The following is a 22,301-nucleotide window of genomic DNA, read 5'->3' as shown; positions in this document are numbered from 1 at the left end:
TGGAGACCGAGCTTGGGAAGGGGTACAGGGCGACCAGGTAACACGCAGAGAGCCCTCCAAGAGGGACTTGGGGCAGGTCCTGAGTCCTGTGCACTCAAGGGCCACTTTCCCCTGAATCCCAGGTGGAGTCCTCTCACTGGCCCCAGGGCCGGGTCCTTGCTGATGCGGCATGGAGAAGGCACTGGGGCATCTCTGGATGGCTGCCTGGAGGAGGTGAGTGGGAAACCTTCACGAGGAGGTGCTTGCCATTGCTTCATGGTTCGGAGGCCCCTCTCTCCTCCAGTTCCAACCCCCCGTCGCCCTCTCCCTCCTTCTCCTCATTTCTCACAGTCTCCTCTTCCTTCTCTTTATTGCTGTGGAGACAAGAAGGGCCCAGGTAACCCAAGTTAATAAGGACTTGGGTTCCGGGCTTCTTACAATGTTCACAGAACCTCTGAGTCCTGCAGGCACCCTTGTTGTTCCCATGGTACGGAAGGGGACGACGAGGCTCAGGCAGCTTAGGACACCCGCCCCGTTTGAACACGAAGGAAGTGCTTGAGCCCATAGTTGAGCTGCGTGAGCCAAAACCGATAAGGGGTTTCAAAACCGAGGGTGAGTGCACAGGCAGAGAGGTGGGGGATGGACCGATGGATGGGTGGATGGCTTAACGAGTGGCTGGGATGGACCGACGGATGTGCGGATGGGTGGTGGGAAGGTGGGTGGTTGGATGGATGGACAGATGGAGGATTGGATGCTGGAGGGAGGGAAGGAGAGAGAAACGGAGGGAGACAGGGAGGGAGGGCTGATGCATGGATGGATGATGGACGGCTGGAGGGAGGAAGGGAAGGACAGGTGGATAGATAAATGGATGGGGTTCGCGTGGGAGTGGTAAAGGCTTTACAGACCCCCTCCCCCCCCAAAAGGCTTTACAGACCCCAATTGAAACACATATTAGGGATGGGCTTCTCTGTGAGGAAGCCACCCTCATTTTGCAGGTCGGTAGTCAGGAGAGAAGAGAGTGAGGTTATGTGAGGCCCCCATGGATTCTGAATCAAAGAATTACCCACTGGGGCTTCCCTGGTGGCGCAGTGGTTGAGAATCTGCCTGCCAATGCAGTGGACACGGGTTCGAGCCCTGGTCAGGGAAGATCCCACATGCCGCGGAGCAGCTAAGCCCATGCGCCACAACTACTGAGCCTGCGCGTCCGGAGCCTGTGCTCCGCAACAAGAGAGGCCGCGACAGTGAGAGGCCCGCGCACCGCGATGAAGAGTGGCCCCCGCTCACCGCAACTAGAGAAAGCCCTCGCACAGAAACGAAGAGCCGACACAGCCAAAAATAAATAAATAAACTTATTTAAAAAAAAAAAAAAAGAATTACCCCCTGGTCCTGCCCGGCCTCCTTGGAGGATGTTCGGGGAGGGGAGGGGCCGAGAGGGGGCCCGACACGGGGAGGGGCTTAGGGGGCGGGACTCAGAGAGGGGAGGGGCTTAGAGAGGAGCGATTTAGAGATTTCGGGAAGGAGGGGCTCAGAAAGATGAGGACCTACCTGTCCCAGGGCTCGCTGCACCAGATGGCGTAGACCAAGGTGAGGACAAAGATGAGGAAGAGGGAGGCCAGCGCAGCCCCCAGCCCCACCAGCCACGGCTTCCTCTGGGCCACTGCGGGCGGGAGCAAGGCGGGGTCAGCAGCCTGGCCGCCAGCTTGGGACTCTTTTCGCCACCGCACTCCCACTCCCTTCCAAGGCCTTACAGGGTTGGGCCTGAACCAGCCGCGGGACCAGAGCTGCGAGAAGGGAGAATTGGCCGGGGGTCGTCCAGAATCTATCCATCCTTCTCCGTCTGTCCTCTCCCCTGTCCAGCAGGTTCTGGGGTTGCCGCCCCAGCCAGAGGGGGAAGTGGCCTGCGCAGGGCACCCCAGGGCAGGATGTGGCCGGTGCCGCAGGAAGTCGGAGGTGGGGCCCCCTCACTGGGTTCCGGGCACCATGGGGAGGGGCTCAGTGTCCCAAGCGTCCCAGCCCCCGTCTCCCTGAGGCCCATCCTGACCCTGTCACTCCCCACGGCCAGGGACATGGGAGGGGAGGCTCAGGAAAGATGGGGAACTCATTTCCTGAGTGCCTGCTATGTGCCAGGTCTTGCAATGACTCTTGAGCTCCGGCACCTCCTTCAAGCCTCACACTCTGGCGGTCAGAACTCTTGTCCTCACGTTGCGAAGAGGAGCCAAGTCGAGGCTCGGAGAGGTCAGGCCACTTCCCCTTGGCCACACAGCATCCCAAAAGAACATAGTTCTCCCAGCTAGGAACACCTCCTACCCCAACCCTCTCCCATCCTGGGACATGAACCTCAACTTTGACCTTAGCCAGAGCCTGCACATGCCCCATCCTTTGGGCAGCCTGGGCTTCCATCCCAGCTCTGCCAGCAACAGCCAGGGAGAGCTGGGCCAGTGGCTTCCTTCTTTCTAAGTCTCAGTATTTTCAGCCGGAAAATGAGACTAATTGCAAACTGACCGAGACGGAGACCGTAAGGATGCTAGGCATTCAGTGGGAGCACCTATTAGGGAGATTATTCCACTTTTTTATTTATGGTTTTTCTGCCCCCTGGTGGACGATCCTGGGATGTTCTCAGACAGAAGCTCCCCGCCTTCTGGACTGGATCCTACCAACCGCAGCTACCTTGCTCCACAAGGGAGCCCTAAATGCCAGCCTTTATCAAAGTTCTCATTAGGAAATGGTTAACATCAGGGCAAGGTCCAGGGCCCGGAGAAAGTGAGGAGACTGGGGAGGTTGGAAACAGGGAGGATCCCTTTCCAAGATCCCTTTCCAAGATCTCACACGCGGGGGGGGGGGGGGGGGGCACCGCACCCTCCAAGACCCAGTTCCCAGAAATGGAGTCACGTGACCCAAAACCCTGGGTTGGTGCGGGGGAGCGAGGCTTTCCTAGGAGACGGCCCTCGGGGCTCAGGACAGCAGAATCGAGATTGCAGGGGGAGCGCTTAATCTGCCCAGGGTATCTGGGCACCGTGGAGTTTGATTTCCCACCCTTGCCTGGGCATTACCCCCAACCCCAAAAGCCGTCTCCTCAAGGGGAAACTAAGTCCCACGGGATGACAGTAGCCCTTCTGAAGGGCTCTTCCCCAAGAGCCAGTCCCTGGCTGATACCGGTCCTGAAGGTGAGTGGGAGGGAGGAGGGCTCTGGCAGATAGATATCAGGCAGAGGGCCAAGAAATCAGGCAATGGGTAGAAGCAGGTGAGGCCATGAAACTGCAGGGGTTGGGGTTTTCTCAGTAACCAGGAGTGCTCTCTAAATGCAAGGAGAATCACCAGGTGGTACAAATCATAACACATACAGACCACATAACGCACAAAGATCCCTTCTTGAGGGGGGAGGGGTGGTCCCAAGCCTCTTCATTCAGGACGCTGTACTCTCAACCCCAGATGGAGTCACTGCAGTGGCTTCAGCTTCAGGTCATTGCTTCTAGGGTGTGGAAGGGGCACCTCTGGGGGGCTGCCTGGAGGCAGCGGCTGAGGAGTTTTCACATGGCCGTGTTCTTGACTTGCTCCTGGTCTCTGAGCTCCTCTTTCTCCTCCAGCTCCAGCCCCAAGTTGCTCTCTCCTTCCTTCTTGGCCTTTTTCTCCTCCTCTTTCTTCCCCTTCTTGTCTTCTTTACTGTAGGGACACAGAGGCCCCAGACCACAATAAGAAACAGAGTCACTCCCATTTAACGAACACTTACCTGTGCCAGGTCCTATGAGGAGCGCTTTACAGAAAGAATCTTTGTTGAATCTTCAAAACAGCCCTAACAAGGCAGCCTTGTTATTTCCATTTCACAAAGGCAGAAACTAAGGGTCAATTGTCCCATGGAAGGATGGGTGGATGGGAGGAAGGAAGGAAGGAAGGAAGGATGGATGGATGGGAGGATGGATGGATGGGTGGATGCATGGATGGATGGGTGGGCGGGTGGATGGGTGGAGGAGGAATGAATAAGGCAGGGAGGAAACTACAAATTAGGAGCACCTGTGGGATCTGGCCCCTCCAGCACATCCTGGGAGTAGGAATCCCATTTTACTGGGCCTGAGCTGGGTCGTGGACAAAGCAGTCTGGCCCACGCCTCTCCCTCAGGCATCTTGGGCTCAGCTGAGAATCTCCCAGCCAGGATAGTGTCCTCCCAGCTCCTGAGCTCCTACTTCTGTCCCCAAGCCTTTGCCCAAATTAGGATCTTGCCCTGAAAGAGCCCCCAGCCCTGCCCGCATCCCTGAGCCAGGATCATGGGAGACGCTGAGCCCAGGAGAGTTACCCACACCAAATCACACACTTCTGCACAGTCCCTACACAATCCCACACCACGGTCTTGTTCGACAGGTATTTATTAAGTGCATACTGTATGCCAGGCCCTGTGCCGGGCCCTGGGGCCAGAGCCAGGACCAAAGTTAAGTTCTGTTCACTTCCAGTTCACTGTTCACTGGAAGCCACTATCTAGTGTCGAGAAACCGGTAAATGACTAAGATAATTTCAGCTAATGATACATGCAAAGACAGATGCAGGGTTGTGGCGGAGAGAGTGTCAGGAAGGCTGGTGGTCGAGGTGGGCTTCTGTGAGGAAGAAACATCTGAGCAGGGACTGAAGGAGAGACGGAGCCAGCCAGAAGATATGACGAAAGGTGTACAAAGTAGAACCAACAGTAAGTGCAGAGGCCCTGGGGCAGGAACGTGCTTGAGGTGTTCAAGGACAGAAAGAGGTCATCCGCGCTCACCCACCCCTCCCCTCCTCGAGGAGGGGCGTCACGCAGACCCCCTGACACCCACACACATCTACACATGCTCACACGGCAGTACCTCAGGTCCACTTCCTCGTACAAGTGGGGATCCCTTCTGAATGCAGACCCCTCTTCATCCTCAGCTCTGCAGAAGAGATGGAGATGGAGGGATGAGGGCGGGTGAAGGGTGGGAAGTGGGGGCAGCCTCAGCCTCAGTCTCCCCCAGGCTGGGGGGACTCCAGGAAGCAAGAGAGGGGGGCTGCATGGCTGTCCTGAGCTGTGGGAGCAGGGGGAGCAGGGAAATGGGGAGACAAGAAAGGGACCAGAGAGGGTCATGAGGTAGGAGGGGGTGCCCAGCGCTTTGGGGAGGAGATGGAGGGTAGGGAAAGGGGCTCCCACCTCTCTTTGGAGCACCAGATACGGTTGGCCAGCATGAGGATGAAGACGATGAACAGGAACCCCACGACAGCAGCCAGACCCACCAGCCATGGCTTCAGATGACGCCCTGAGGCTGTTAGGAGGTGGGGGCAGAGGAGACTCAGAAATGGGAAAGGTGGGGGGCCCCCGAAAGGACAGGGGGCGAAGGGTGCAGGGGATGCTCAGACAGAGGGGTCTTGGAAAGACCTGGGTTTCACAGGTGGTTTTGGTTTTGTTTTTTGACTGCGCCCGGCAGCATGCGGGATCTTAGTTCCCCGACCGGGGATCGAACCCGTGCCCCATGCCCCCTGCAGTGGAAGCACTGAGTCTTAACCACTGGACCGCCGGGGAAGTCCTTTTAAATTTTTCTTTCTTCTTTTTTTTTTTCAGCTGCGCCGCAGCTTTTGGGATCTTAGTTCCCTGACCAGGGATTGAACCCGCGTCCCAGGCAGTGAAAGCACCAAGTCCTAACCACTGGACCGCCAGGGAGTTCCCTCAGAGGTGGGTTTTAGAGAAGGGGACGGGGCTCTGAGAGGAGGGGGCGCTCAGGGATGAGGTGGGAGGCCCAGAGGAAGTGGGGGAGTTAGGGAGGCTGCCTCCAAGAGGGGCCTGACCCCGTTCCTCTCCTGCCTGCCCACTCCTCTCGGAGGCTTCGGTTTCTCATCAAAGGAGGAGATGGCCAGCCTGTGTCCAAGCCCATCCCCGCGACCCATCCTCCCACCCCTGCCCCAGAGGTCGGAGCCCTACCCTGCTGGGCCTCCGCCGGCGACAGGAGCAGGGTGCAGAGCAGAAGGGTCTCCAGGGTCCCCATGGCACGGCGGATCCAGCCAGTCCAGGTACGGGAGTGCACAGTCCGGTCAGAGTCAGGGGAGACCCTGCCCAGCCCCTGATAAGGGGGCAGGCAGGTCTGGGGGCGGGGCAGGCCCAGACCAGAGGGCCCCTCCCTTTGCCCCACCTGGTTGGCATCCACCCCCTCTCCCCCGCCTTCCAGGAGGGCAGACTCTGGACCTGGTGTAACGATTAACACGGGAGTCCGGCCCCTCAGCCCTGCACCCCACCCAGGACCGCCAGCCTCAGGGTCCCCCAGGCTCCCTGCCACAGGCGCCGGGCTGAACTGGCCCTGAGCTTCCTTCCCGGCTCAGTGCTTTTTACACATCATTACGATTCTTTCTCTGCAGGCACCATGAAATTTTGCCCCCTGCGTTTTACAGAGAAGCCAGGGGGCCCAGGAGCGCCAGGCTGGGCAGAAGCAGCTAGAACTAGATGTAAACGCGGGTCTCTCCCACCACCAGCTTATACTGGCTCCTCTTGGGTCCCCGACCCCTGGGGACCCACAGCCAGCTCCAGGGGGAGCAAACGGGGCAAGAAGGGATGGGCCACCATCTACCTCTAAACCCAGTTGCTGCCGTGTGGCCAGAGAACGGGGCCCCTGGGATAGCTGATGACTCAGATTCCTGGCTCTCCTGAGTGTCAACCTTGATCCCCAGGTTGATTAGATAGGGGGCCCTGCCTGGGCGAATGGGGACCCCACCCCAGCTGCCACGGGACAGCCACAGCCCAATCACATGGCAGGAAGGCTGGGATGGGGAGGCCTGGTCCTTCTCCAGGCCTGAGACCTCCGTCGGACGCCTGGGGGCTGGGAGAACACCAGCATTATTGCCCAGGCACGTACGGAGTGCCTGTGAATTCCTGGAGCCCCCTCCCTTCCTGAGGTCTGACCACGGTCGCTGTGCAGGAGGGCCACTCAGTGGAGCCCAGGACAAGCCCAGTTCGACCAGCCAGGCAGGCACAGGTGAAGCTCCTACTGTGTGCCCCAGCCCGTGCAAAACTCAGGAGTGAAGGAAGCCCTCAGGCTAGTTAGGAAGTCAGGACCCCCAGAGACGGACCCATCCAGCTGCCGAACCAGGAGAGAGGTGAGAGGCGGGAGCTGAGAAGATTCAGAGGTGGAGGAGCCCAGAGGAGCAGGCTTCTGCTTTCTGAGGCAGGTCGCTGGGCCAGCCTCTTTTCGCAAAACGTTCTCTCTACTCCGACCGAGTCATTTCTGGGCTGTGTGCCTCTGTTTTCCCATCTGATAAATGGGTGCAATAAATCGTACCTCGGAGGATTTAACGAGATAATGTTAATACAAGGAAAGGGGTTGCTTAGCATACAATAGCAGGCACATTCGAAGCTCTAGCGAAGGGTTGGCCACTATTATTGTTGTTATTATTATTTTTAATCTTCTTAGTGTTTTTTGGTTTACAGGTTGCCAAGGGCTTCGTGGAGGCCAGGTGGAGTTAGGCTCTGGGACTATGCGGGAAACCAGAGTGTGGAAATAAATCAGTGTCCAGGGCTTCCCTGGTGGCACACTGATCAAGAATCCGCCTGCCCATGCAGAGGACATGGGTTCGAGCCCTGGTCCGGGAAGATCCCACATGCCACGGAGCAACTGAGCCCATGCACCACAACTACTGAGCCTGCACTCTAGAGCCCGTGAGCCACAACTACTGAGCCCACATGCCTAGAGCCCGTGCTCCGCAACAGGAGAAGCCACCGCAATGAGAAGAAGCCCGCGCACCGCAACGAAGAGTAGCCCCCGCTCTCCGCAACTAGAGAAAGCCCGCGCACAGCAATGAAGACCCAACACAGCCAAAAATAAATTAAAAATAAAATTAATTAATTAAAAAAAAATCAGTGTCCAGCCACTGGAGTCCACCAGCCAAGAAAGAGAACATTCTCTGTCAAGACAGCACAGATCAAAGGTGAAAGGGCTCTGATGGGCACAAGTCTGGTTTATACAACCGCCAAAGGGGCTGGAACCGGCTCCCGGGCTGGAGGGCAGGGCCCGGCTCAGCCCAGCTTCCAGAAGGAGCTTCGGGCTGGTGGGTCTTTGAAGGCGATGGAGGGGCGGTGGCAGGGCGGGGCTGGGGCTTCTGCGGGGGCCCCCTCGCCACCCTGAGCGGCGTCCTCGTCAACCCGCCAGGCCAGCGCCAGCTGCAGGTCCAGCTCCTCCAGATTTTCGTCCTCGGGGCTCTCGGGCAGCTCCCGGGGGCCATCCTCCTGGTCCGGCTTCGGGCCGAATGCCCAGTCTGAGGCAGGAGGCTGGTGAGGAGCATCCCCAGGCCCGGCCACCCTCTGCCCCCTCCCTGGCAAGGAGAGGCCCTCGGACACCCCCCCACTAAGTGGCCCAGCACTAGCCCAAGCCAGGCTCGTAGTGGGTAGTGGCTCACCGGCCAGGTCGTGGGCGAGGTCCTTGATGAGATGCCCAACAATGGCGTAGGCTACGGCCACCACCACGAACGCGGCCAGAAGCAGGTACAGCGCGTACCTGGGGAGGCGGATGGTGTCCAGCGGCGGTGGGCGGTACTCCTCATAGAGTGGCGAGGCCGGGCTCCAGCCCTCCATCCCCTCCTCGAGTGCCAGCGCTGGCATGGCAGCCACCTGGAGCAGGGGCAGCCCGGTGGTGACCCGCCAGGCGGAAGTATTAAGGAGCTTTTGGGTAAGAGGATTTGGGGCTCCCCCACGGCCTCCATCTGCCTGCATGGATCACGTTGCAAATCACTTCCGCCCACTGGCCCCCCTCCCTCGCTCATTTCCAACCACGCCAGGTGCTACCCTGCACGTCCATCCCCACCTCAGGGCCTTTGCACAGGATGTCCCCTCTTCTGGGAAAATCCCTGCTCTCGTGGAGCTGACGTTCAGGATGGAGAGATAGACTCTGAGAAATGCATAACCTCAGAGTAAATGATATATCGTGTTAAAAAGCAAAGAGTGGTTTGAGGGTACTGTGGGGGGAGACCATGGTCTAATAGAGCAGCCTCTCACAATAGAGCAGCCAAGGCCATGTTCAGATGACATTTCAGCAGAGACCCAGAGAAGGAAGGGAACCGGGCATGGGAGTACCAAAAGCAAGAGCTTTCCAGGCAGAGGAAACATTCGGTGCAAAGGCCCTGACTGGGGCAGGACCTTCCTGGGCTTGTTAGACGGGACCTGACTCAGGTGCTCACGGGCGCCCTCCGGTGGCTTCTCTGGGGAAGACAGACTATGGGCTGAGGATGGGAGCCAGGGATGGGGAGGAGGGATTGAGCTGCTCCGGGTGGGCAATAATGATGCTGGACCAGGTGGAGGCAGAGGCTTGGCGGGGGTGGGGGGTGGGGCAATGGGCAGAGCTGGGGTAGATCTTAAACTGGTCAAACCCCAATGTTTGCAGGCTGAGCACCTGAAATGATGGAGTTTCCATTTCCTGTGGGAGGAGCCACTTTGGGAGGTAACGAGGAATTCTCAGGACAGGCTAAGTTTGGGATGCCTCAGCAATATCTAAGTGGAGAGGTCCAAACTGGACCCCGAGCCAAGAGCTCAGAGGAGGCCCCGGGCTGGAGTCAGGACAGTGGGCGTCATTGGGACATAGATGGGGTTCGAGCCCCAAGAGTGGATGAGACCGCCCGGGCGGGGGTGTGGGTGGGGCCGAAGGACTCAGCCCTGGGCGCAGAGGCGGAGTCCCTGAGAATTTCCCAGGAGCAGGGTGGCTGGCCGGGTCAGAGGCTGCTGAGAGGGGGAGGGCGCAGACTGAGATGTGACCACCGTATTTGGACACTGGGAGGTCACCTGTGGGCAAGGACGGTTCTGGTGACAGGAGGGGCGGTCCTAGTTGGTGCAGGTTTGAGAGAGCTGCAAGTCATGGAGTCAGGAAGGGCTGTGGGTGGTGGTGGTTCATGTTTTTAAGAAATTACAGCTTGAAGGGGGGAAAATGGCGGAGGGGGTGGTGGTGGGATGCATTGGGAGATTGGGATTGACATATATACACTAATATGTATAAAATAGATAACTAATAAGAACCTGCTGTATAAAAAATAAATAAAATAAAATTCAAAAAAGAAAAGAAATTACAGCCTATCTATGCTGACGGGCAAAGAGGGAAAACTGGAGAAGGGAGAAAGGCTGAAGTGATGGCCGAGTTGGCGAGAGGGGCTGGGGGCCAGGGGATAAATGGGGGAGGGGGATAAATGGGGGAGGGGGCCCGCAGCTAGCGCCCGAGGGTGACGCTGTGAGATAACAAGAGATCTGTTTGGTCTTCGTCCTGGTTCCTGGCTTGGAGCTCCCAGGACCGTGTAATTTCCTGAGTGATGGGGGAGAGGGGAGCCTCCTTTGTGGTTCATAATCAGCCCCTTTCCACCACGCCTGCGTGTATGCTAATGAGGGCAGGGGCGTGGCATCTTCGGGATGGGGGCTGGTGGCCAGGGGAACTGACCCTGGGATTAGAGGGATGGAACTTTCAGCCCCACCCCTCAGGGAGAGGAGAGGGGCTGGGAACTGGGATTATTGCCAATGGCCAGTGATTTGCCAAATCATGCCCACGTGATGGAACCTCCATTAAAAACCCTACAGGAAGGGGCTTGGAGAGCTTCCGAGCAGGTTAAAAGCATCCACCCCAAACTCCACGGGGACAGAAGCTCCTGTGTTTCCGACCCTTCAGACCTTGTGCCTCTTCATCTGGCTGTTCATTTGCCTCGTTTATGATAAACAGGTTAAGTAAAGTGCTTTCCTGATTCTGTGAGCCATTCTTGCAAATCATCAAATGTGAAGAGGGGGTGGTGGGAACCCCAATTCATAACCAGTCTGTCAGAAGTATGGGAGGTCCGGACTTGGGACCTGCATCTGAAGTGGGGGCAGTCCTGCAGGACTGAACCCTGAACCTGGAGGGTCTGCACTGATTCAGGGTAGATAGTGTCAGAGAACTGAATTGAATTGCGGGACGCCCAGCTGACATCCATGGAGAAACGGAGAATTGCTTGGTGTGGAAAATGCGTCACATGTAAAATTAGGTTCTCTTGTTAACACCCATTTTATAGAGCGGTAAATGGGCTGCTTGAGACTGCATGAGGAGGCAGTAAGGGAGGTAGGTAGGATGGGCCCAGACTCTTTGTCATACCACTAAACCCCGTCCCCTATGCCCCCAATAGGAGTAGGTGAGGATGAGGTTTGGAGAGGGCCAGGATGCAGGGCTGTTCCCCCTCAACCCCTTTGGGGGGGTCTGGCTGGGCAGATTTTACCCCTGGGAACTGATGTGAAACAGGGCCACAGGCTCGTGTCGGTCACAGTGTCTGGGGCAGGGCAGATCCCAGAGCTGAGCTCTCCAAACGCCCTGGCCCCCCACACCTAGGATATGTTCCTTTAGAGCAGCCAACCCTCACCCCAGAGGCCCCCCAACACACTCTGACAGTCATCACTTGGCAAAAATAATTTACTAGTCCATTTGGGGAATGTCCTGGGACCTGCTTGTCCCTCCCTGAGCTCCAGCCCAGGCCACCCCACCCAGGGACCACCTGCCCACCCCAAGGACAGCTCTCTGATGCCCCCACACCCTGCCCAGGCCCGACGGGGACGGGTTTGCCCATAGCACCTTTCCCTGCACCCCCTCATTCCTAGAGAAGCTGGGCCACAGCACCCCAACCCCCCAGAGCACAGCCCTGTCCCCGGACCCCCTAGATACCCCTCCCACGCCAACACTGCAGCCCTGCACTCAGAGTGGCAGAGAAGAGACTTCAGCCTGGCCCCGGGGAGCCTGCAGTCCACCCAGGGGTTCAAGATGCGAAAGCGGCTGGGAGGCAGGGAAGCGAGATGCAATTCATTCCAACATGGTTTATGGGCAGAGTCCTCGAGGGAGACAGCTGGGCGCGGCCCTATGAGGGGGGTGGGCGCAGGTGCTCCAGCCCGTCTGCGTACTGGAAGGCCGACCCTGTCTCATACTCATACATGTCCAGGGCCACCTCGCAGCTCTCCCGCACCACGCGCTCGGGGTCTGCCGCATGGGCCCGCAGGGCGTCCAGGCAGGCGGGCCGGGCGATGGCCCCTAGGGCCTCCGCGCACTCGTGCCGCACCATGGGGTTCTCGGCGGGTCGCGCCAGGGCCGCCGCCAGCTGGGGCACGGCCGCCTCGTGCTGCAGCTGGCCCAGGACGTAGCCGATCTCGTGGCGGAAGAGGGCACTGCCGCACTGCAGGCCTGCGGGAGAGAGAGTTGCGGGCTGGGGGAGCCATCGGGACGGGAAGGGACCTGGGGCGGGGCAGCCTGGGGACAGAAGTGTCCAAGAGGGGTGGAAAGGGTTCCCGTCGAGGACACCCCGCCCTGGTGCTCAGCGCTGCCCAGAGGGAGGGCCCGGAGACACGGGGCAGGAGAAGCAACGAGGGGCCAGCCAGGCACTGGGAACTCCGCCCTCCCTCTGGCCGGACCGGGCGTGGCCTCCTCCTTCCCAGGCCCAGCGTCCCTCCCCGCCTCTCCCTGGACTTCTGTACTCTGCGTTGTCCTCACACCAGCCAGTGCTATTTGCAGGCATGTTGTGCATTTGTGCTTCTGGGTTGCTTCCCACACGACTCCACACACGATAGAGTCTTATCAGTGACACTGGGAGTCCCGGGCCTTTCACCCCACCACAGCCAGACAGGCCACGCTTCTCCTGAAGGGGACCCGCGGCCGGACCTGGGAGCGACCTGCCTGCGATCAGATGCCACTTTTCAGGCAGCGCTGGTTTGAAGCAGGCCCGCCAGACTGTGCGGCCCCTGCTCCGAGCATTATCCAGGACAAACCCACCACCCACCCACTCTGTGCTCCCACCCGGCATCCCCTGGGTCCTGGGTCATGGTGATGGCCGGACATCTCCCCTGCCAGACAGGAAGCTCCAGGAGGGCAGAGGGGGGCTCTGAGTGCTCTGTGGACCAGAAGCAGACCACCTCAGGCAATGGGGGGGGGTGCCAAGGGACCCCAGGATTCCCCAAGTCCCCGCCCCCTCCTTTTCAGGTGGGGGAACCACAGCCCTGCAGGCTTGCACGGGGCTCCCTGCAGAGCTGGGATGAAAATGACACAAGTAAATGATGACAGGGCCTCTGGGGAATTCCCTGGTGGGCCAGCAGTTAAGACTCTGCGCTTCCAATGCAGGGGGCGCAGGTTCGATCCCTAGTCGGGGAACTAATATCCCGCATGCCTCGCGTGGCCAAAAAAATTTAAAAAACAAAAACAAAAAAAAACAGGGCCCCTGGGGATCAAATCCCAACTGCTGCTTGGACCACTGTGTGATCTTGGGCAAGTATCTGTGCCTCTCTGGGCCTAGGCTTCCTCCACAGAGAAGAGGGGGTAATAAGAGGAGTACCTGCCCCAGGATGCAAGTGCCCTGGGACGCTGGGCTGCCCCGTATGACAGATGTGGCCACTGGGCCTCCCCAAGGGGCCCCGACCCTGCCCCCCGGGGCCCCTCCTCACCCTCGGCCAGCGCCAGGGCAGCCTCCTCCCCGCCAGCATCACGCAGGGCGAACATGGCTCGGTATCGGTCGAAGAGCGGCCGGGCCTCATCCAGCAGCGCCACCCGCAGCCGCCCCACGTCGCGCTCCTCAGCGGATGGGGCCGGATCCACGGAAAGGTAGGGCCCCTGAGCCACCGGCTCCCCACTGTGCTGCTGCAGCCACTCCAGCCGCCGGACAGCCAGCTGGCACGTCTCTGCCACCTGCGGGGACAGGGGGGTGGATGTGCCGGGCCCTCCCCCAGCCCCCAGGGCTCCCGGTTTAGCAGGGGTGGAGCCAACAGACACAGGACCAACTGATCTTTCCAGACTGGAGACAAACCAGCAGGGGCTGCTGTGACTAGAGAGTGACCAGGGGCAGAGGGCCAGGAGGGGCTAGCTTGAAGGTGACATCAGAACCAGTGAGAGAGGCGTCAGGTGGAATCAGCCAGTGCAAAGGCCCCAAGGCAGGACGTGCCGGACCCGTCAGGGAAGAGCCAACAACAGAGATGATCTGAGGTGGCTGGGCCAGACTACTTGGGGCCTGCGGGCTTGGGATTTTGTCCTAAAGGTGATGACAAACCGTGAGTGGGGCAGTGGTCCTCTCTCAGCATCCCTGGGCCGGGTGGTTACCCTGGCAACCAGGCACAGGGTCTGAGGCCGCTTCCTGGGCCCGAAGCATGGAGGGGGGTGGGGGAGGGGCTGCGTTACCTCGATGACAGGGTCGGTGGAGTACTGCTTCAGGATCTCCAGCACCTCTGGGTCCCCAATGGCTCCCAGGGCCTCCCCTGAGAATGGGGCAGAGGGTACATGTTGATTGGCTGGGGAACGCCCTGAATGCCTCGGCGGGTGGAGAGGCACTAACCAGCACCAACGCCTCCTCCGGGATGCCCCTCCCCATCGCTCTGCCTGTATCCTGCAGGGCCGCTCCAGCCACTGAGGTTTGGAGCTGGAGCTGGTCCAGCCCTGAAGCTATGCCAGTTAGAGTCCCTTCCCCAGAAATCAGGCTTTGCTGGAACCAGACTCAGATCCCGCCCCGGCCCGCACCCCCAGAGCTCACGGCCTAGAGGGGAGACACAGACAAGCGTGTCATTACAACTTGGGGACACGGGTGGCAAGGAGCCAAGAACAGTTGGCAGAGTCGAGCCCATCAAGGGGAGCCCTGAAAACCTGGTGGACGTTTTTAAGTTGTACTGTGGGCAAGGAGGGTCAGCAGACCAGCACCATCCTGCCTCAGGGCCTTTGCAAAGGCCGTGCCCGCTACCTGGAGCACCTTTCCCCAGACATCTACCTAGATAACTCCCTTACTCCACTTAGGTCTTTTAATTGGTAACCACCAATTAAAAATGGCAACACCGGACTTCCCTTGTGGTCCAGTGGTTAAGACTCTGTGTGTCAAATGCAGGAGGTACGGGTTTGATCCCTAGTCGGGGAACTGGGATCCCACATGCCCCGTGGCGAGGCCAAAAAAAAAAAAAAGGCAACACCTCCAGCACCCCCATCCCACCCATGGCTTTATTTTCCTCCTTAGCACTTCCGTAAGTGTTTCCACCATAACATGATTGGGTGTTCTACAAAATCACACACTCAAACTAACAGCGCCTATGGGACAAGAGAGGTTTGGGGTCGAACATTCTCTGTAAGGAGAGCTCCAACAGCAGCAGCGATTGGGGTCTTGAGAGGTCCCCAGGGCAGCCTGGCATAGCTGGAGATCATCGTGGGGAATATTAAAAAGGCCCCAAAACAATCAAATGGAAACAATTCCCCCTGCTGGCTATGAGCTCACTGGATACATCAATACAAACACAGCCCCGGCTGCACAGACCCGCCAAGGATGTTTCTATTCCATCTTGTTTGCCGTCGGAGTCCCTTGTGAGAACAGGGCCTGGCCCACAGCAGGCAGTCCATAAACACGTCCGGTGAACGAACTGAATGAGTGACCTCAGGGGCTGACCATCCATGGCCACCATCCAGAGACACCATATGTCTTTGTATGAACGAAGAATGGTTTTTCCATTTTTAAATGGTTTTTGAAAAATCAAAAGGGGACTTCCCTGGTGGTGCAGTGGTTAAGAATCTGCCTACCAAGGCAGGGGACAAGGTTCGATCCCTGGTCTGGGAAGATCCCACATGCCACAGAGCAACTAAGCCCGTGAGCCGTTTAAAAAAAAAAAAAGAAAGAAAGAAAAAATTCAAAAGGATCACATTTTATGACGTGTAAAAGTGATGTGAGATTCAAATCTCAGGGCCCATAAAGTTGGACTGGCTGGCGGCCACACGCCCATCTGTTGACTGGGGTTCAGGGTGGCTCTTATGCTGCAGCGGCAGAGTTGAGACCCGGGACAGAGATCGTGGGAGGATGCTTATCGCCCACCCCTTCCAGAGCCAGCCTGGTATAGCCCGCACCCTCACCGCCGCTCACCTGCCTCGTGGCGCACCATGGGCTCCTGGCGGGTGTCACGAAGCACGTCCACCAGCATGGGGATGGCCCGTGAGTCCTGCATCTGACCCAGGCAGTAGGCCAGCTCGTGCTTGAGCAGGGCCGAGTCGTCGCTGAAGGCCCGGCTGATCCAGGAGATGGCTGCTGGACCCCCGAGCCCGCGCAGTGTGAACAACGCCCGGAAGCGGGCCTGCAGGGGCTTCTGGGGGTCCACCAGCATCTGCCCCAACCCCTCCACCTCCTGCTCCGTCACCATGGTGCTGCCACTGGGCTTGGGCTAAACAAGGGGACTCGTGGGCTCGAGAACCTGCAGCAGAAAAACAAGAGGCCAGGTGAGAGGCACCCTTCACCGCTCGCTGACTTGTGCGTTTCAGCATTAGGACCTCGGGGGTGGGGCTGGTTTCCTAACTGCTGACCAGCCTGGCCATCTGGGTTCAAAGCCTGGCTCCGACCCTGCCGACTTGCTGTGTGGCCTTCCCTAAGGTACTTTCCCTCTCTGAGCCTCTGGCCTATACAAGAAGTTCCCTACATACAAACGAGTTCCCGTTCTGAGAGCATTTCTGTAAGTCCAATTTGTTCATAAGTCCAACAAAGTTAGCCTAGGTACCCAACAAACATAATCGGCTATAGAGTACTGTAATAGGTTTACAATACTTTTCACACAGATAATACACACACACAAAAAAAACAAAAAAATAAAGGACATTGAGAAGTTTCCCTATCTCCTCCATCATTTTTCCACGCTTCTTTGGTATTATCGCAGATTTCACATGTTCCATGATCTTGTCCTTCTTCTTTAGAATTGTTCTGATGGCTGAACGATTCATGTTACAAGAACGAGTGACGTCTACCATCTTTTCGCCTGGCCCCAGTCTCTCAATTATTGTCACTTTTGTTTCCATCGTTATTGGTTGGCGGTTCTTAGCAGTACCAGCTACATCACCGCTGCTTTTACGCTTGCTTCCGGACATCCTGGGCTTGAAATAAAGATACTGTACCACTGTACTCTATACAGTGCTGTACAGTAAAGTACACAAAAGCACAACCACTTGTAGAGCCAGGCTCCCGAGTCAAGCTCTAAACCACAAACGCCACGTTGAATAGATGGATTAAGATTCAAGGACACAGCTGAGGCTGGACTCCATCCTCCAGACCAATGACATGCTCCGTGAACCTGACAAGCAGGCTGTAGCTCCCAGAGGCGTAAGTAGGGTTGAGCAGGCATAATGGGGGAAGTGCAGCTGCCTGGGCACAGGTGACCATCAAAGGAGGTGACATGCAAAAGAGTGAAGCCAGGGGTTAGCAAGCTGGCAAGGCATTATGGACCATGGAGACCCAACTCCTTCTTCTACACAGATGAGCTGTGACCTGTCTGGGGTCACACAGCAAGTCAAGTGCTGACAGCGCCCAGGACTCATGAATCCCGGTCTGTGCAGGGCCTCCCTCAAGACACAAAGGAGAGACACACACTATTTTGTTCACTGTTGTATCCCCAAGGCCCAGCACAGTGTCTGTCGCTATGGCAGCAGGCACTCAATAAGTATTGTTGAATGAATTGGGCACCCACTGCCTGCCAGGCACGGTACTGAGTGGTTTATACACAGTATAAACCACTGTATCATCTGTAAAATAGGCGTAAAGGGCACATGGACATCACAGAGTTGCTGTGAATGGAATGATGCTCATAGAGCACTTAGTACCCACTGCTGGTACTTAGTAGGCACTTGATAAGCCAGAGCTGGTATTAAATATTTCCACAGGGAGGGCCTTCCCTGGTGGCGCAGTGGTTAAGAATCCACCTGCCAAAGCAGGGGACACGGGTTCGAGCCGTGATCCGGGAAGATCCCACATGACGCGGGGCAACTAAGTCCGTGCGCCATAACTACTGAGCCCTCTCTCTAGAGTTCGCGGAACACAACTACTGAGCCCGCGTGCCACAACTACTGAAGCCCACGCGCCTAGAACCTGTTCTCCTCAACAAGAGAAGCCACCGCAGTGAGAAGCCTGCACACCGCGACGAAGAGCAGCCCCCGCTCGCCGCAACTAAAGGAAGCCTGCGCGCAGCAACGAAGACCCAACGCAGCCAAAAATAAATAAATAAATAAATTTATTTTTTAAAAAATCTCCACAGGGAGCCCAACACCCACCTCTATACGCAGGAGAACAAGTAAGGGGGTACATCTGGAAGCCCGCTACCCATATATTAGGCCCATTTTTCAGTGGGAAGGGGGACAGGGATATGGACATGGGGTTGAGGGGATCAGCCCCCAACCAAGGCAGAATCTGGGAATCCGCCCCCTTGAGGATTTTCTAAACCAAGAATTCCCAAGAAAAGGATCTCCGATAGGGCTTCCCTGGTGGTGCAGTGGTTGAGAGTCCGCCTGCCGATGCAGGGGACACGGGTTCGTGCCCCAGTCTGGGAAGATCCCACGTACCGCGGAGCGGCTGGGCCCGTGAGCCATGGCCGCTGAGCCTGCGCGTCCGGAGCCTGTGCTCCGCAATGGGAGAGGCCACAGCAGTGAGAGGCCCGCGTACCGCAAAAAAAAAGATCTCCGATAACTAGACGCGCCCTTCAGAGAGGGGTCGCCCCGACACGGCAAACCTCGGGGCTGCCGACAGGATCCCCCAGCGACGACCAGCTCCCCAACGCTCCTTGGAAGAGACTCCCAGGAACTGGATGTCTCTACCTCTGTTTATGTGGATCCCCCAGTACTGGATCCCTCACAGGTTGGTTCTCCCAGAACCCCAAGAAAGGGGTTGCCCAACATGGGACCCCCCCGCCACGTGCTGACTCTTTAGTGAAGAGATCCCCGGAGGCCGAGTGTCCAGAATTCATGGGGAAGAGCTGCCGGGACCTGTCAGAAGGAAGCCCTTCGATCCCCCCAGCCAAAGAATCCCAGAGCCGGGACCCCCAACGAGGCGTCCTCCACATTTCCCCCGCCGCCAGAACGCCCCAGCGAGCTCCCGGATCAGAGGACCTACCGGACCGGCCTGCTCCCGCCACTGCCAGCACCCGCGACGCTCCTAAAGCGCTCTGGGGGCCGCCATCTTGCCGCCCACGTGACAGAGCCGGACGGTACCAACGCAGCACCGAGGGGGAAATGTAGTCAAAGGCTCCGCAGCGTGAGGAGGCCCGGAAGCGCGAGTTAGCACCGGTGCCATAGCTCACAATCACACGTCAGGCGGAGTCTACGGCATTCCTCAGGGAAGGGGAAGGGCAACTTCCATCCTTTCCCTGTAAGAGATTTTCTCCGGCCTCCCCAGCCGGTACGACGAGTGGAAATGGTTTGTGCCGATTCAGCCCGGAGGTGGGGCCGCCTAGCGATACAGCTTGCGTAGTGTCCCTGGGGCGCGGTAAGTTTCAGGGGCGCGGCCAATGGACTCGCGTGGCTAGACGCGGGATTGGTAGGGATGAAAACAAGGACTTGATCCAGTCGTTCATTTATTCATTCATTTAACACATAGTTTATGGGCGCTGAGGACAAGACGGCCTGCAGCCCTTACCCTTATCAACCTCACAGTCTGGTTGTCTGAAGGAGACAAACAGTAATAGGATAAGTAAAAATACATATTAGGTGGTGACAGGCTAAGGAGGAAACGATAATCACGTTGGTGCGTGTATGGGGTGGGCGGTTTTAGGAAGGACTTGGCTTTACTCTGACAAAATGAGAAACCACTGGAGTGTCGTAATCAGGAAAATGCCATACTCTGTTAACAGGATCATTCAGGCTGGTGAGTAGAAAACAGACAGGAGGGACGGTGAAGGGAGAGAGAAGTATTCAGATTCTGGATTAATTCTGAAGGTGGAGCAAACAGGATTTGTGGCGGGATTGGACATGGCATTTGGAAGAAAGAGTTATGTTAAGGCTAAGTACAAGGTTTTTGACACGTAGGAAGGATGGAGCAACCATGAACCATTAGCCTCCCCATCCTAGACATCCAGGATCCTGTTAACTCTGCCTCTGAAATAGAGTCGGAATTCAGGTACTTTGCTCATCTACCGCCCCCATGAAGGTCCAAGCCACCACTGGCTGCCACCAGCCAGAGAAAAGAGAGCTTGTAAGTGATTGTGTCAAAAGACTATAGCGGGGGCTTCCCTGGTGGCGCAGTGGTTGAGAGTCCGCCTGCCGATGCAGGGGACATGTGTTCATGCCCCGGTCCGGGAAGATCCCACGTGCCGCGGAGCGGCTGGGCCCGTGAGCCATGGCCGCTGGGCCTGCGCGTCCGGAGACTGTGCTCCGCAGCGGGAGAGGAAAAAAAAAAGAATATAGCGGTTCCTCAAAGAGTTAAACATAGAACAACCATATGATCCAGCAATTCCACTCCTAGTTACACCCAAGAGAAATGAAAGCAGGGACTCAGATAATTGTACATCCATGTTCATCAAAGCATTATTCACAGTGGCCTCAGGCCCTGGTAACCTCTATTATATTTTCTGTCTCTGATTTTGACTACTCTAGGAAGCTTAGAAAGTGGGATCAAACAATATTTGTCCTTTTGTGTCTGGCTTATTTCAACTGAGCATAGTTATCCTCAGGGTTCATCCATGTTGTCGCGTGAATCACAATTTCCTTCCTTTTTAATTTCCTTCCTATTGCATGAATGGACCACATTTTGTTTATCTGTTCATCCCTCAATGGACATTTGGATTGTCTCCACCTTTTGGCTATTGTAAATAATGCTGCTCTGAACATTGGTGTACAAGTACCTCTTTGATTCCCTATTTTCGAATCTTTGGGGCATATACCCAGGAGTGGAATTTCCGGATCATATGGGAGTTCTATGTTTAACTTTTTGAGGAACTGCTGAACTTTGTCCACAGCAGCTGCACCATTTTACATTCCCAGCAGCAACATTCAAGGATTCCAATTCCTCCACATTCTCACCAGCACTTGTTATTTTCTGTTTTGATAGTAGCCATCCTAATAGATGTGAAGTGTGTGACTTATTTGGAGATGCATAAAAAGTGAGATATATTGATGGATGGATAAATACATAATAAGGCAAATATAGTAAAATGTTCATTGGAGAAGGTGGACGGTGGGCATATGACAGTCCACTGTAAAATTCTTTCAACTTTTCTGTACATCTGAAAGTTTCCTCAATAAACTGTTGGAAAAATAGGTGGCAGGGAAAAGGAGGGCTACTTCTATTCTCAGTGTTTAAACATTTCAAAGTTAAACATTTGAAGAGTGTCTTAACTTTTTAAAATGCAGAACCTTTGAGTCTGCAAATCCATTTTGAGGAATTTCGCTGACACTAGTGTAAAGAAAAGTGAAAAAAGAAGTATTCATTGCAACATTATTTAAAATGGCAAAAAAGGGCTTCCCTGGTGGCGCAGTGGTTAAGAACCTGCCTGCCAATGCAGGGGACATGGGTTTGAGACCTACAAAAGGATGGGAAGATCTACCCACGTTGTATGAAAAGTGGTCCAAGATGTACTTCCAAGAAGTGAAGAGAGCAAGGCACAGCATCAATAATGTGATCTCATTTACATAAATGGATTTAGATATGTAAATTACATATGGGTAAAATTTTTGAAAAATGGCCAACAATTTACCCAGAGTACTTACTTTAAATCTTATACCTCCCTGTGCTGCTTGAATTCTTTTTACTGTACTATTTTATTTTGACATTTGTTAGGGATGTGACAGCAGCCCCTTCAGGGTGAGCTGGCAGCCTTCACAAGGTGGTCACTTTGATCAGGAGACAGAATTCGCCTAACTACTCAGGGTCCTGTTCTCAGCCATCTCCTGCTTTCTGGGTCAGGCAAGAAGCATAAGGGGGTGAATCAAACATAACGGGGGCCTGGGGCACCCAGGCTCCTTCTATGGGTGGCTGCCACCCCTCTCCAGCCAGTCATTGCCCTTTGTGGCCAGATGTTCCTTTTTTTTTTTTTAATTTTAAATCTTTATTTATGTTTTGGTCACACCATGTGGCATGTGGGATCCTAGTTCCCTGACCAGGGATTGAACCCGAGCTCCCTGCATTGGGAGCATGGAGTCCCAACCACTGGACCACCAGGGAAGTTCCCTAGATGTTCTATTTTTAAGGGAAGCCAGGCAGCAGTCGATTTTACATCCCCTTTAAAACATGAGGGCGATTGATGAAAAGCATCAACATGCCACACAGAGCAAAGAAGTCACTTGGATAGGCCAACTGCTGGTTTAAACATTCAGTTATTCATCTTGCAAATATCTATTATCTGCTATGTGGCAGGCGCTGTCCTGGGACAGAGGGCAGAAAACGAACAGACCGTCTCTGGCCTCATGGAGCCGACATCCCGATTATTGTTACTTTTCTTTTCTTTTTTTAAATTTTATTGGGGTATAGTTGGTTTACAATGTCAGTTTCAGGTGTTCAGCATAGAGGTTCAGTTATACATACACCTGTTTCCATTCTGTTTTAGGTTCTTTTCTCATATAGGTTATCACAGAATATTGAGTAGAGGGACTTCCCTGGTGGTCCAGTGG

The 22,301-nt window shown here is 56.0% G+C and overlaps 3 protein-coding genes across 3 annotated transcripts; all 3 read right to left on the bottom strand.

Annotated features, from left to right (window-relative positions):
• Positions 1–3,506: 3,506 nt before the first annotated feature.
• SMIM24 (small integral membrane protein 24) lies at positions 3,507–6,035 on the bottom strand (the record flags this gene model as incomplete). Its single annotated transcript, XM_082836928.1, has 4 exons — positions 5,891–6,035; positions 5,126–5,231; positions 4,806–4,871; positions 3,507–3,639 (listed from the first exon to the last, which is right to left on the bottom strand). Exons 1-4 carry the CDS (start codon positions 5,952–5,954, stop codon positions 3,507–3,509), a joined length of 369 nt encoding a protein of 122 aa, XP_082693054.1. The 5' UTR covers positions 5,955–6,035.
• Positions 6,036–7,972: 1,937 nt separating this feature from the next.
• Positions 7,973–8,554, bottom strand: SMIM44 (small integral membrane protein 44; the record flags this gene model as incomplete). Its single annotated transcript, XM_082835455.1, has 2 exons — positions 7,973–8,211; positions 8,353–8,554. The coding sequence occupies 2 exons, from the start codon at positions 8,552–8,554 to the stop codon at positions 7,973–7,975; spliced, it is 441 nt and encodes a 146-aa protein (XP_082691581.1).
• A 3,092-nt stretch (positions 8,555–11,646) lies between these two features.
• DOHH (deoxyhypusine hydroxylase) lies at positions 11,647–18,855 on the bottom strand. The gene is made up of 5 exons (XM_082837302.1): positions 18,811–18,855; positions 15,811–16,135; positions 14,100–14,176; positions 13,373–13,613; positions 11,647–12,122 (listed from the first exon to the last, which is right to left on the bottom strand). Exons 2-5 carry the CDS (start codon positions 16,082–16,084, stop codon positions 11,803–11,805), a joined length of 912 nt encoding a protein of 303 aa, XP_082693428.1. The 5' UTR covers positions 16,085–16,135; positions 18,811–18,855; the 3' UTR covers positions 11,647–11,802.
• Between the last annotated feature and the right edge of the window lie 3,446 nt (positions 18,856–22,301).

Source organism: Leucopleurus acutus (assembly GCF_964270905.1).
Source record: "Leucopleurus acutus genome assembly, chromosome: 3".
Taxonomy (NCBI): Eukaryota; Metazoa; Chordata; class Mammalia; order Artiodactyla; family Delphinidae; genus Leucopleurus; species Leucopleurus acutus.
The sequence above is the reverse complement of the archived record's forward strand: the minus strand, read 5'-3'. Positions and strand labels throughout refer to the sequence as shown.